At 37.4% G+C, this 14,252-nt stretch overlaps 3 protein-coding genes across 6 annotated transcripts; all 3 read right to left on the bottom strand.

Annotated features, from left to right (window-relative positions):
• On the bottom strand, positions 1–6,360 carry tra2b (transformer 2 beta homolog). 3 transcript variants are annotated; one of them, XM_088001468.1, is made up of 8 exons: positions 6,211–6,360; positions 2,924–3,057; positions 2,649–2,811; positions 2,239–2,427; positions 2,018–2,133; positions 1,031–1,162; positions 832–902; positions 1–736 (listed from the first exon to the last, which is right to left on the bottom strand). In XM_088001468.1, exons 1-8 carry the CDS (start codon positions 6,232–6,234, stop codon positions 726–728), a joined length of 840 nt encoding a protein of 279 aa, XP_087857594.1. In that variant the 5' UTR covers positions 6,235–6,360; the 3' UTR covers positions 1–725. The 3 variants fall into 3 exon arrangements, with proteins under 3 accessions (XP_087857594.1, XP_014867568.1, XP_087857602.1); XM_015012082.2 differs by having other exon boundaries at positions 1,031–1,153; XM_088001476.1 differs by lacking the exon at positions 6,211–6,360 and having other exon boundaries at positions 2,924–3,111.
• Positions 6,361–6,736: 376 nt separating this feature from the next.
• Positions 6,737–10,298, bottom strand: hce2l1 (high choriolytic enzyme 2-like 1). 2 transcript variants are annotated; one of them, XM_014997399.2, is made up of 9 exons: positions 10,158–10,298; positions 9,980–10,049; positions 9,134–9,193; positions 8,908–9,060; positions 8,697–8,814; positions 8,441–8,619; positions 8,279–8,360; positions 7,196–7,320; positions 6,737–7,094 (listed from the first exon to the last, which is right to left on the bottom strand). In XM_014997399.2, the coding sequence occupies exons 1-9, from the start codon at positions 10,227–10,229 to the stop codon at positions 7,084–7,086; spliced, it is 870 nt and encodes a 289-aa protein (XP_014852885.1). In that variant the 5' UTR covers positions 10,230–10,298; the 3' UTR covers positions 6,737–7,083. The 2 variants fall into 2 exon arrangements, with proteins under 2 accessions (XP_014852885.1, XP_014852894.1); XM_014997408.2 differs by having other exon boundaries at positions 9,998–10,049.
• Positions 10,299–10,857: 559 nt separating this feature from the next.
• On the bottom strand, positions 10,858–13,380 carry hce2l2 (high choriolytic enzyme 2-like 2). The gene is made up of 9 exons (XM_014997419.2): positions 13,242–13,380; positions 13,106–13,148; positions 12,944–13,006; positions 12,699–12,854; positions 12,475–12,592; positions 12,175–12,353; positions 11,996–12,077; positions 11,350–11,474; positions 10,858–11,256 (listed from the first exon to the last, which is right to left on the bottom strand). The coding sequence occupies exons 1-9, from the start codon at positions 13,299–13,301 to the stop codon at positions 11,240–11,242; spliced, it is 843 nt and encodes a 280-aa protein (XP_014852905.1). The 5' UTR covers positions 13,302–13,380; the 3' UTR covers positions 10,858–11,239.
• Positions 13,381–14,252: the final 872 nt, after the last annotated feature.

Below are 14,252 nucleotides of genomic sequence, written 5' to 3'. Positions count from 1 at the left end.
TTGGTGGAAAAGAAAACTATTCCCTTTTAATTTGTTTAAATTTTGCTGAATTCTCACTCAGTTTGTACACAAGAAAACCCCATAAATTAACACGCCAGTTGGAACAACAACACTGGCCTGTACATTTAAAATTTAAAACAAGGACACACTGCTTCAAATGTGTTTTTCCATTTTCACTGATTAATGATAGGCAAGAGGAAGAGTGGTGATCATCATCGTCATCATCATCTGTTTGGTTTCTTTAATGTGGAGTTGAATGAGAAATTTGTCTGTTAAATAGGAGTATGTTGTCATGACCAGACACTGAATGTTCTCTGAAGTAAAAAAAAAAAGAAAGTGTCTCTGGAGAACAATAGTGCCTAATGAATCACAAAGATCCAACCAAGGTTGAAATTTTTAAGCTCCAAATTACACAATAAACTAACCAGCTGAGAATAAGCAGACGAGCATCTTCCAAGTTTCACATTGTGCAGAGGGATAACTACCACAGGGGCAGAAACAGGTGAAAAGGTTTTCTGCCAACACTTTTCACATCAGTACATTGCTAAGCTTACACTGCTGGTATTCTGCTCTCTCAGGACTGCACAAATTTTTTCCAAGAAACTCCACATTAAAGAAAGCAATATATCACCTTAAGAATATGATATCTACAAGAAAGTCAAATCTTTAGGAGAAACGCCTCGTCTGTCCATGGAAAAAAAGGGATTTATGTCTTCCTGATCTGCTCAATAGCGACCTGTGAAAAGAAAGCAGCCGTTAGTTAAAAACCCTACAAGTTACAAACAAACAAGCGGACGTTTTAAGACGACTGCGGGTAATATTTGGACTTACGAGGAGAATAAGACCGGGATCTTGATCGAGATCTGTATGCTCCTCTGTAGTATGGTGATGGAGATCTTCGTCTAAAATTGAAACAAATTTTCTTACCAGTAACATTTAGAATTAAAACAAAAAGCAGGACAAAGAGAACAGAGTTTTGATTCTTCAATGATAATCAGCAAAATACCAACTGACAAACTGGGAGTGTTACCTGTATGATCTGTAGTAGTCCCTGTCGTCATAGCGATCATAGCCGCCTCTATCGTATCCACGGTCATATCCACGGTCGTAGTCGCGTGAATAGCGCCGAGGACCACCGGGACCTCCGCCACCACCGCCGCCACTGATGAGAAAGAAACAGTCAGATGTAAAACCATAATGCACACAACATATTCCTGTTTAATTTTAAAACACAAGGTTTTTATGCTCAGCATCTCATCAGGAGCTCCATTACAGGCAGCCATGCTTATCGGAGTTTAAATTTCAAAACACCTACAAAGCTTCATGAAGCAATTTATAACTTTGTCACATCACGACTAACAACTTAAATGTATTTTTCTGGGAGGGGATTTTATGCGACAGGTTCAAAAACAAAATCACTATGCTTAATTTGGAAGTGGAATTATTTGTTTCTTAAACTCTACTTGCAAACATGAAACTGGTCACACACACATTCAGCCCCCAGAGGAGTGTGGCTCTGCTAGCTATACAAATTTAAAGTATGAAATTTCACTCGATGAATCTCTGTAAAACAGTTCCAGCTCCACCAGACAGGACGTAGTGCACTGAACAGCAATCTTTAGAGTCTTGGCAGAAATTCTCAAGTTAGTGGAAAACAAAAGATTTCTCCTTACTGTATTTCATAAAAACAAACTGATTTTAATCCTTTCCTTTGCAACTGATCTGAACCAACTTTATATCCGTTTTGTGCTTGGCTCCACTGTTTGACTAGGAGTATCATTGTCCCTGTTCGCAAGCACAACCAACAAAACCACTTCACAGTCAGGCACCAGTTAGTTTTAATCTATCACATAAATTCTCAAAGAAATGTTTTGAAATTAGTGGTTTTAAATTGGAAAAAAAAAACAAAAAACTGTATAAAAAGGAGGTAATAACCAGTTTTTTAAGGCACAGGAGTTATTCCACCCCCCCTGCCCCCACCCCCACACACACACTCTATTCGCTGTAGCTGACGTACTATGTGGGCCGTCCCATGTAGATTCCCGGGGTCGGGGTGTGAGGTCTTTTTGTGATTGAGAAATCCACCCGGATTCTACGACCGTCCAGCTCCATGCCATTCGCTCGGTCCTTTGCCTGATAGCAAACAAAGTGTGTTTTTATACAAAATCCCAAGCAGTGTTTCTATTTTGATTTTTTTTAATGTTTTTTAATAATAATTGTTTGGATAAAATGCGCTACCTCTTTAGCATCAGCTGTGTTCTCAAAGTAAACAAAAGCAAAGCCCCTGGAGCGCCTGGACTGCTGGTCGTACACGATGGAAACATCCGCCAGGGGCCCGTACTTAGAGAAGACGTCCCTCAGATCCCTCTCTGTGGTGTACAGACTCAGGCCAAACACTCCCAGGCAAGCATTTGGATCTGGATTAGCCTGAAGTTTCAGGAAAATTAAAAGTTTACATTTTACAGAAATTACACAAAAATATACATATTTATTTCCAGACTGGTAATGTGAGATCAAAACATGGGAAAAAAAACATGGGTTACTCACAATGGATACCATCATAATAATTGCCATTAGTTTTTTTCTGATACTGTGCTACTCCACAAACATATTGAATGAATACACTTTATTTTTCAAAAACAACACACCCGATTGCCGATGTGCCTGCGGCGATTAGACATGGGGGAATGACTGAGGCTCCTGCGGCGGCGCTCTCCACTGTAGGAGCGGCTGCGGGACCGGCGCCTGCCGGACCTGGAGCGCGACCGAGAGTGGCTGTAGTGCTTATGAGAGCCGTGGTTAGAATGGGAGCTGAAACGGCAGAGACAAACTTTTAACGTTTATCCAAAACACCGCTTGAAGGATCTGATTTCTGTGCCACTATTTGCTCTTTAAAATAAATAAATAAATAAATAAAACTCACCCTGATCTGGACCTGGAGCGGGACCAGGACTTAGAACGGGAATGGTGGGATCCATCTTTTGAACGAGCTGGAGAGCGGCTCGCCGACTTCCCAGGGGCATGGGGACTCGCGCTCCTGGAAGCGGAGCGAGACTCCTGAACGAACCACACACACACACAGAAGGACGTCATCATCACAGAAGAAGTGATAAATATGAAGAAATGTGCTACAACAACTCTGTAGTTGAGATTTAAAACCATCCTGGAAAATTTGAAGGAAAAAAAAAATAAATACACAAAACGTAGAAATTGGCAATTATGAATGCAGGGTTAAAGCTATTTTATCTAACCAGTGGAAGGATGTTATCACTAGGATTACATCAGCAAGTATAATTAGGTAATTAAGATTACAAAAATAAAAGACAAAATAAAATAGCAATAACATAAATTAAAGTGTGATGTATTCAATAACAATGACATGCACGCATTGGATAAATAGACCAGAAAATTACTTAGCGCAGCGACCTTATCCAGATTACTTCCTTAACTTCATTTCTGTAACTTCATTACTTCACATTATTCTTCTTTCTTCAATTTTCTTACATCTTCTGACTTCCCCTTCTCACACACTGCTCAAAGTTCTTCCCTCCTCATGTTTAGCATGCATTCAACAATTCAGCTTCACACATCTGAGCTTCATATTACTGAAAATAAAGTGGACATGAGACTTCTTCTGCATTTTCTTCGTCGAACCTTAACCTTAATGGAAAAGAAAAGGATGAAGAATTTATGACTACAATTAAAACGGCACGCTCATTCAAATTTTCATCAGGATTTTGTGACAAATGTTAAAAGTTTGCAAATGCTCAGTGTTAGTTGGATTCATTTCACTTTCAGTGGTTCCACATTCACTACAGTGTCTTTCAAGTAATTTTATAAAAAATAAGATTGCAATAAAAGGGAAGATGCAATAGTTCTGTAAATTGTTGCTCAATGAGCATTGCAGCCAATTGGTCAACCCTGTGTCTGATGGAAACCCAGGGATTTTGAACACAAAAAAATACACACAGCGCATCCATTTGTTCCTAATTTTAAACACACCTTATCCTTTTTTACTTACAAAAAATAAAAGTAGTCTTGTTTAAAACAGTTCCCGTTAAATTGCATTCCTTTCATAGTGAAGATAAAACCACTGTAAATGAAAAGGTCATAATCAGAATTAAACCCACCCTATTACCTCCCATTTTACCCAAAAATACAGTAAATCTAGGTTAACCAAAACAACCTCAAGTCAAAGTTACAAATCATTTGTATTCACCTCCATCAAAAAGCAGCGAGTACGCATATCCCGTAAATGCCAATGTGCAATTATCTTCACTGAAAAACCAGATCTGCCCTACCCTTCAGCATACTGCTAACTGGTTAAGCAGGCGTTCAACAATTCACAAGATGATTGAAGATAAATATCTGAGGTGTTCACAAGTGAGGACGTTACTTGCTAAATCAAAGCCAGGTTCATACTTCAGCAGAAGGGTTTGTACACCCAACAATGGAAAGATGAAGAAGCTACACTGCTGTTCCTGATGTTCGCGTCTAATTGGAAACTCAGCTTTGTTCTATGAATAAAAGGGCTTTTTCATTATATTTACAAACGTGATCATTTTGACCTAAACTAGATACCCAGCAATGATCTGTGTTAATGTATGCTCTTTACATTAATAACAAAACACAGTTTGTGAAATAAGCACTCAATTTATGAAAAAAAAATTAAAGCTTTTGTAGAATTAAAACCAACTGATAATGGGATCACCTCAAACACTACAAATCCCAGATAAACTTAAAGACATATTTCTAGGTTAATGACAGATTTAACAACATGTTTGTGGTTTGTACCACTGACCATTTAAATTAAAAAAGGAGCACTGCTTTACATTTTCCACTAATAACATATCACAAACTGCATTTCTGAATATGCAATGTGTATAAAATTATCCAGCTTCAAATTTTAAACATACTTGTATTTTAGATTTCAAACCAAAGCGGAATAAAAACTGCATTCGTCGAATTTTGTGAAATAGCCCTTTAAAGAATCTGCAGCTGTGACTCGGACACCAACTTCAGCATCGTTCTTCATTGTCTACTCAGACGAGCAATTCATTGAAGCGCCTGTTTAAACAGCGAATATTACAACCTGCATGACCGAGGTGAAACAAATGAAGAATCTTGAGGCTGTTTGATTTAAAACAGCAAATTATTTTTACTCTTCCGTGTCGATTTAATGGCGCGGGCTAGGCGCGCCAAAAACCGATAAGGAAACCCCAGACTGCTGTTCAGTCAACATTACTAAACGAAGAATATATTTTAAATAAGTATAAAACCTACCCTAAAAATGAGCCAAACGAAACGCATATTGCATAACGTAAGATGTAATTTCATGTGGAACAAAACGGCGTCACCTCGACGTTCTAGAATATTCTATCAAAGGACATCGAAAATGAAATTTCTATGCTTACGACAAGACTTTGGTTTGCCTAACTTGCAGTGTCTCTGTCTTTTTGCTGTTTAAAGCTCTCACTTAATGAAAAGGTTGCTAAATCGAAAGGAGATATTAACACCTTAAATTAACAATAAAGATAGGAACCTACGAATCGAAACCTATTTATGAATTGACAAAACAGCTGTCTTCATGTAAAAGACAATCTCTGTACATGCTTAAATATACATAAGGTTTATATTTGTCATATGTCGTATAAATATTTTTAAATCAATTTGAGTTGCTAAAACATAAACCGATAATTTTTTACTCTACAACCTTCTGTAGCCCAGGAATTTAATGCATGATAAATAATCCTAAACTGCATGAGTGAGACTTTTATCGTTTTAGCGCCAGATCTAATTTAACGTGTTGCTAAAAATATATTTTGTAACAGCTGGTGGCGAATCACTTGGATACGAATCGGAAGCCAGCTTCTTCATCGTTAGCCTAAGGCCTAGTTAACATTGAAATGCTAGCATTAGCCAGGTAGCTAAAGTTAGCAACATACGTTTTTGCAGGAAATTATTATACACAGTTTATGTTATAAGAATCACGTCAACGTGTTTAATGCGTTAGAGAAATTCACATATGAGGCTACAACTGGAATTTCAAGCTACGAAGGTGAGCATTTGGTCAGTGGTGTCAGTTGATAAATAACAAAAACCGTTAATATGAGTTTTCTCGTCAAAATGGCTTTTTTCGTTCCTGTTCATGCACCATAGGAAGTAAAAAATAAAATAAAAATAAAAAACTACATCAGAGTTCATACATACCCGGCCTTTTTCATTGTCGCTCATTTTTAGTGCTATAGAATAAGCTACACGGAGAAATAGTCTACCTGATACTAATATGCGAGGCGAGGCTAACGACTATGGTCGCGTGTGTGTGCAGTAATGTAAAACTGTAGCTCCTCCCTTCCTCAACTGTTCTCACAACCACGTGACTTAATAACGTAAAAACGTACGTCATTTCATAAAGTTGAAATATATTTATTGGAGATTTTTTGTTGTTGTTTTGTTTTTTAAACATATTACACATCTCAAACAGGAGTGCAACAAATTTGACAATTACTTGTGAATTCTATTTAATTTACTTTTATTTGATAATAATATCTTTTATTTTTTATCTCCAGTTCAGGTAGTCACCATTTTGCGGGAGCACGTGTGAGGCTCTTGATGTTTTCAGTGCTGTCAGACAAGGTCATGTTATTACTGCTGTGCTGTCGTTTTGTTTATAAGAGGATCAGATTTAATAACCAATCTCTGATAAGTACACAAATTGTGAAACTGGCCACAAGACTTTCTGTTGCATTTTCTTTATTTAAGCGGACATAATAGTGGGAGTGACAGAGAGGATGGTACAGAATTATTTTTTAAGACACTTGAAACAATTATCTAGAGCTTCAGCACTGAGTATGTTTATTGATGTATATATTTGAGTGATTCATAGCTTAACTGATGCTTTTAGCAATTCAGTGGCCTTGCACTAAAAAACAATAAACACAATTTGAAAAAAACTTAGACCTCGTAATAATAAAAGCACATCTACTGCAAAAATAATTTATCTTGAGTTCTGCATCATTTACTCGAGAATATGTACTTCACACATCTGGCAGGACCGTACAGCTGAGATGTTCAAATTCATTACTAATTAACACCTGTAAGTGAGAACAAAACAATCAAGCAGATTAAAAATTATTTTAAATTCCTTTTTTTTTTTTTTTTTTTTTTGGAGATGTTTGTGTGTCATTTTACATACCACAGCTATAAAGAACATTTATTTTATGCAGGTCAAGTGCACTAGGTCCATCTCGCTGACCAATAGGAATGTAAGGGTCTGGTTTGGGAATGATTGTTGGTCCACCGTCCTCAGAGAAGGCATATCTGAAGCAGAGATTTAGAAAATGTAAGGTTACCCCAGCATTCATTAAGGCAAAGAGTTTATTTTTGAATTGATTCTAAAAAGTATTAATCCTTAATCAAATTTCTTCTGTTTTTGTGGGTTTTTTAAAATCACAGTTAAATGTTTCAGCTCATCAAATATTTTACTCATAAGATTACTTAAGTAAATAAAATGTTTAGTTATTATATGATGATTTAGTTCATAAGGGACACATGCTATGGAAACAAACGGCCCCACTTAAAAAAAAATTCTCTAAACATTAACACTTTTGCTAGTAACAATTGCCATCAAGAATTTTGTTGGTGGCAATGAGTGTTTTACATCTCTCCTTAGGAATTTTGACCCACTCTTCTTTACAGAATAGTTTTAATTCTGCCACCTTATAGGGATTTTTAGCATGAACTGGAAAGCTATGGTAACTCAACTGGATCCCAGTCTGGACTTTGATGAGGCACTTCAAAACCGTGATTGTGTTTTGGTCTTTAGCCATTCACATTTGGACTTATTTGCATACTTTGGATTGATATCCTGCTGCAACATCATAAACCTGATGCCTGGACTGCATGGCTTAATTAGTTCCAATAACTCATCCATATACTGAAGTAGAATAGCAGCCCCTGATCACCTTGTATAATGATTTTATTACAAATGTAACTGGACACATCCTCATCTGAAAAGTTCAACTTTGTTCTCATCAGTCCACAGGATGTTCTTCCAAAAAAAGAGTTAATGCATGAATTAACAATTACTTTTTCACACAGGGCCAGGCTGGTTTGTATTGTTGTTTTCCTCTTAATAGCTAACTAATTTTTCGAAGATTGCCTTTTGTACATACTTAACTCATATTTATTTTATATAAAATTTGTTTTAAAAATTTAAGTGACAGAAAAAGCAAACACAGAAGACACACACTATATGTTGCCTTAGGCAGCATCTCACCGTCCATAATGCATGACAGAACTGTAGTCGTATGGGCTGTTCAGATTGTTCGTCGCCTGTTTCCTGAAGTTGTGTATTTGTTCTGTCACACAGAAAAAGGGACATTAGACTTATTTAGTTCAAATGTATTGGAAATCCCTGGTCACGGCCATTCATCCAAACCTGGCAAGATGTTCTTCCACACAATGGTGACATAGTGGTCTCGGTCCGAGCGGGATTGCTCGTGCACAAAGCCGAGGGCGTGCATGAATTCATGAGCAGCAATCCCCGACCACATGCATCCAGGAGTCTGCAGTGACAAGGTCTGGCTTCCCCCGGTCTGCCCCAGAAACGACCAGCAACTGGGGGAGCACAGAGTAAACCTTACAGTGCTTCCTCACACAAAGCAGAGTTACATGAAGTAAGGAGTCCGTCTCACCCGTATCTAGGCTGGATGTCAAGGAAGCTGGCCTCATGAGTGCGAGGAATAAATTTGATGCAGGTTCCAGAGGAAATTTCTTGCATTCCTGTTTCTATTGTGATTCTGTCCATATCATCTACAGATAAAAAAAAAAAACAACAACAAGACTATTTAATTAAAATAGACCGAAGTGTGTCGATCTGTAAACCTCTTTAAAATGGATTCCTACCGTATACAGGAGAGAGGAGGTAGGGAACGTAAACAAATCCATCAATTGATTTGGGCCACAGACAGGCATTCCCAGGGCAGTTTATGGCACTGCGCACGTATGAATAGGCAATATCTCCTTCTCTGAATGACAATCCTCTGGGTGCCCGCAGCCCTGAAGTGCAACATTTAACAAAGCTTACAAAGAGTGAATCAACACAGTTTATTTCAATTTACATTGCACTTACTGCTGTTGACTTCTAGGATCTGATCCATTGCGGTCATTTCATCTCGGTCCATGAGCTCATCTTAACACAAAAACATAGTGATCCTTGTCGGTTTTGTAAATGTTATAGTTTCAAATGTACAATATCACTGCATGTAAATGTGCATCTCAGTAAATTAGAATATCATTAAAAGGTAAGTCAATTCAAAAAGTGAAACTAGTTTGAAAGATTTTAAGTTTTTTTTTTTTCATTAATTTTTACAATTATAGTTTACGAATCACAGATGGATATTAAGGAACCCAGAATTTTGTTACTCAAAAAATTGGAATATTACATTAGACCAGGCAAATGATTTTTAATATAAAAAGGTTATCTTGTGTCATATTGGAGACCAGAGCTGGGAAAAACTGCCGACTTGACAGTTTCCCAGAATACAGTTACTAACACCGTGCAGAAGGAGTGTAAGCCTCGAAAGGCCTTTGCTGAAGAAGCTGGTTGTTCACAGAGTGCTGCATGACAACATATTAATGGAAAGTTTAGTTAAAGGAAAAAGCTTCATAAAAAACCTATACTGATTTAATTTTCCAACAAGACTTAGAAGCCGCAGGCCACCATTAAAGAAATTAACAGAACCACAATCGAGTGCCTTCAAAAAAAAGCTGCACTAATGCTGTAAATCATGGCAAAAGGAGTCGCAACCGAGTAGGACATATTTTTTATTAGTAGGGCACTATACTGATCTAATATGATGTTTCAACAAACAGAAATAAACACTTTAAATATGCCACTCTGCATGTAATAATTCTATACGAGTTTCACTTCTTGAATTGATCATATTCATACTGAGATGCAGCTGTATGTAAATACCTTCTTCAAAGAGCTCACCAGAGTATTTCCTCTTCAGTCTCAGTTTGCCCTCATGTACGTCAGTGGAATTCTGTCAGTAATGTTGTAAATAGATACATAGTATTATCAATAAATCATTTAACTCTAGAGTACAATAAATCTACCTCTCTCTATAAAAGCATTTTCTCTTGGCACTGACCTTAACGGGGACCATATCCACCGGGATGAGCACGCCAAACAAGACGCCTAGAAGCACAACTCTAGAAGCCATATTTGCTTTTTCAGGTCGTTTCCCCAGTTTCAGATCACTGCTCAGCAAAGTTCACACCTTCACTGGATCTATATACCCACTTCTCCTCCACTGCCCTGTACTGATTGGGCCCCACTCCTGTGATGAGAGCGTGGGCTGAGACCTCTCATCATCCAGCGGGTGTAATTTACTCAAGTCCACTACTGATCCGCAACAGGTGGTCCCGCTGCTGGCCTTCATTATTCAGCACTTTCTGAAATGAGACACTTAGAGGTGTTTTGCTATCAAAGCAGTTGCTTTCAGAGGAATAACTCTCCACCCAGTCCTGCAAGACCAGCAATTTGAGTCTGACTGTAGTGGTAACCAGTGATTTAGTGATATACTATCAGATGATAACGACAGCTCAGGTAAACATATATAAACATAATAAATCCCTCCCCAAACATCGTTCCTATTTTTATTAAGGGGCAATTTTGAGAGGTAAACACTTAAAGGATGAGTGGTGTGTGGTAACAGTGAAATATGCCGCTTATGGTTATCATATCACTAAAATGATTGGAAAATATGGCCAGGAGGAATTATTTCAGTATAAACTGGACTGGCTTTCTATTAGCCAGTATTTCTATTTGATTTCTAGAATCAAATGAACTGCAATTTTTTTTCTTTATTTAATGCCATCACCCAAAATCTTCAGCTACCTCAACATATTGTAATAATAACAATGCAATTAGTTTTTTTTTTTAGTATTCTTTAACATCTTTATTGCAGGAAGTGAACATGGATATTAAGTGACTAGTTAAAACAAGGCAATAACTTTCATTTCATCTTTCACTGTACAACAGCAAAGACATATGCCAATTCTGTCTACTAAAATGTTAAATATAAAGTTACATGTCTCACGCAAACAAATACAAGTTCAGCTACACAAAACAAGGCCTAAAATATTATGAGATTGTATGAAGACGTTTCAGCAGCAGTTTATCACGTCCACTTTCAGAGGAGTCCTGCTTCTCCTCGTCTTGGTTCAGGTTCTAATCGTCATTCACGGCTGTAGAAAGAGACAAAATGAAGCACTAGTTAGCTCATTTACCAATTTATATAGAAGAAATTTATGCTGTTAGACATTTTTTTCTGTACGAACCGCATTGATAAAGCCTGTTGATTTTCAGCTTGTCAAGGTGACTGAGAGACGATGCCTGGCCCAGCTTAACGTTCCTGCCGTTCTTTGGGACGATGGTTGGATCTCCGGCCATTGAATAGGCGTACCTTAACATAGAAATATATAAATGCTGATGACATGCTGATAACAGAGAACACCACCAGGTAAGACACTTCTTACACGGGCTCTGCTTCAGGTGTGACAGGTGTTCAAAGTGACAGCAGAAGCCGTTGTCTTGAATTTGTTTGTGTGTTGCGGCTTTGGAAGCACTGTCTCTACCTGCAGTCCAACGTTTGTGCATCTACCCCAAATTCTGGAACGTGCTTTGCTTCTTTTCCACATTTATTCCACCCACTAAACCTTCCGTTAACATCTTCAAAATGTTTGCTGTAAGCTGTCATAGACTAGAACATTTTAGTGATAAGAAGCATTGTTTTTGGTCTTATGTTGAATTTTTCTGAGAACTTGAATGTGTAATTATTCTATTTATTGCATGAGTTTCACATTTAGAATTTACCAAATTTAATAAATTACTCAAATAAAATATATTTTTAAGTTTTCTTATTTACAGATATTCACCTCAAGATTAGAATTAAATGCAGTTTTACACATAAAAAATACGACTTACATCCCAAAGTGCATAATTGAGCCAAAGTCATACGGCAGGTCCAGATTTTCTGTCTTAAACTTCTCAAAGTTTCTTAGCCGATCTGTCGGAGAAAAAAACGCATTACATTTTTTGATTTATTGTATTTGTTTGATGTGTGTATGTGTGTGTTAAAAGTGACCAGTATGTTTTGATGTTACCTCTCCAAATGTTCGGCCACATGATGGTGACATAGTTGTCCCGGTCAATGCGGGACTGCTCATGCACAAAGCCTAGGGAATGCATGAACTCATGGGAAATCACTCCCATATCCATGCAGCCTGGATTCTGGAGTGACAGGGTCTGTTTTCCTCCACGAGAGCCAAGGTAGGACCAACATCTTCATTTACAAATAAAATCGTAGAGAAACAACACTCTTATATGTTTTGCAAAAAACATAAAATATTTTATTAAAATAATAGTATGTTGTAATATATGTATTTTTTTTGGTCATAACTCACCCTGACTTTGGCTGGATGTCGATGTAGTCTTTTTGGTGAGTTCGAGGAACAAAACGGATGCAGGTACTGTCCTCTATGTTGTCCATTCCCTCCTTTATCAGCTTTGTCTCAATGTCAGCTGTTTATTTATTTAAAGGATGCACACAGGAGTAAGAAATATTACTAAAGAAGATTCTGTAAAAACATCCTACAGTGTTAGTAGGTTTACCAAACCCTTAACTTACTGTAATCAGGTGAGAGTGTGTAGGCAACGTAGACGTGTCCATCCACAGATTTGGACCAGAGGCAGCTCCGGGCAAAGCAGATCTTTGAGCGCCTTCCAGTGGACACAGCGATATCTCCCTCTCTGAGGGTGGTGGAACCATCAATGACATGGGAACCTGAAGTAGAAATGATTCAGGGCCAAATCAAAAGTAGTCAAAATTTCAAAATATGTTGCAAAATCTCTCAATTATTATAAAATACTCACCATGAAGCTCATTGGCTTTGATTATTTTATCCATTGCAGTGTCTTCTTTTTTTCCTTCAGGCTCTTGAAAGGAAGAGTTAGTCAGTATAGGTTCTGCCATTATTTCAGCTACATTCACAATAATCTTCTTTTGTTTTTTATATTATTATTAAAAGAAATTACCCCTGAAACCAACAGGTACCCATTTGGGACTGAGTAAAAATTTCTGCAAGAAAAAAACAAAATACAAGAACTGAGCAGTAAGCAGATTTCTACATGCAAAACTCCCACTTTTACTTCCATTTCTCTGCATGTTTACCTGAGCGGTCGCAGCCGAGAGACAAGCTGAGAGCGCACACAGCAGGATAATCTGCTCCATCTTTTCCTGGCAGATCCTTCTTCAGTGTTGCCATTTGACCTGCACTAACACCCAGTTTTATAGGCCAGTGTCCGGAGATAATACCCATGATTATCCCAGGTAAATTACTGGGCTGCTGTTATTTGTTTGTCAGTGAGTTTAATCCCCTAATTAGTTTGACTTTTTTTTCAAAAACAACATCTTCAACGGGAGCATAATGTGAGGTTCTACACTGTTTAATAACAGCTCGACTGCAATTTAAATTAAACGGTCTAATGTTTGGCACTGGATCGGTACAATTTTGGGATTTAGATGGTGTGTATGTTCACCAGGACTACTGTTTTCCATTTTACTGAAACTAAGCTTACTCATGGTTCACATGCTATGTTATGCTGCTGATTTCACATTCTAACATATTCTTATCCACACGCTCTAATGCCTCTGAAACCAAATCTTTCTGCAGTAATAAGTATGCTTTCATACAACCAGGGTTACTGTATATCCAGACTCCAATGCATACAAAATACAATTCCTGACTATAGTTTGGGTTCATGTGTATATTTGGAGATTAGGACAATGTTGTTGTATTTTGCTACTTTCACAAAATCACTTCATTTGTTGTAAAACCATTTAAAATTGTTCAGCATTTAATAAACTGTTGCTTTTTAATTCAGTGTCGCATTACTAAGCTTAAGTATATTTTATTAGGATTGTGTGCAACAAATCAACACAAGTGGAGCGTAATTGCGAGATGTAATAATCAAAGAACGGTTTTCAATTTTTTTTGACAAATAAGACTTTGTAAAACCACCTACTGCTGCCTTTAGAGCTGCAAATTATTTTCTCCCTTTCTTTGTTAATTCTTCTTTGTAAAATAACTTAATCTTGCTCATTAAAATATGTGAAAAGATACCATGCTTATTTTAATAAAATTCTGTTTAGGTTATTTACCCCATGCTCTCCTTGCCACAA

This window comes from Poecilia mexicana, unplaced genomic scaffold, assembly GCF_051168715.1.
Source record: "Poecilia mexicana isolate PSO_F unplaced genomic scaffold, ASM5116871v1 scaffold_2, whole genome shotgun sequence".
NCBI classification, from domain to species: domain Eukaryota; kingdom Metazoa; phylum Chordata; class Actinopteri; order Cyprinodontiformes; family Poeciliidae; genus Poecilia; species Poecilia mexicana.
This window is presented reverse-complemented; position numbering and strand designations above follow the sequence as displayed.

Coding starts and splice junctions, on each gene's coding strand:
- tra2b (XM_088001476.1), bottom strand. CDS start 3,096: ATGATGACGTCCTTCTGTGTGTGTGTGTGGTTCGTTCAGGAGTCTCGC. Junction 2,428..2,648: donor GCAGGCACATCGGCAATCGG/GTGTGTTGTTTT, acceptor CTGAAACTTCAG/GCTAATCCAGATCCAAATGC. Junction 2,134..2,238: donor ACACAGCTGATGCTAAAGAG/GTAGCGCATTTT, acceptor GTTTGCTATCAG/GCAAAGGACCGAGCGAATGG.
- hce2l1 (XM_014997399.2), bottom strand. CDS start 10,229: ATGGCTTCTAGAGTTGTGCTTCTAGGCGTCTTGTTTGGCGTGCTCATC. Junction 8,815..8,907: donor CCTCCTCTCTCCTGTATACG/GTAGGAATCCAT, acceptor TTTTATCTGTAG/ATGATATGGACAGAATCACA. Junction 8,361..8,440: donor GTGGAAGAACATCTTGCCAG/GTTTGGATGAAT, acceptor TCTGTGTGACAG/AACAAATACACAACTTCAGG.
- hce2l2 (XM_014997419.2), bottom strand. CDS start 13,301: ATGGAGCAGATTATCCTGCTGTGTGCGCTCTCAGCTTGTCTCTCGGCT. Junction 13,149..13,241: donor TCTCGGCTGCGACCGCTCAG/GTAAACATGCAG, acceptor TTTTTCTTGCAG/AAATTTTTACTCAGTCCCAA. Junction 11,475..11,995: donor TCAATTATGCACTTTGGGAT/GTAAGTCGTATT, acceptor TTCTATGTTAAG/GTACGCCTATTCAATGGCCG.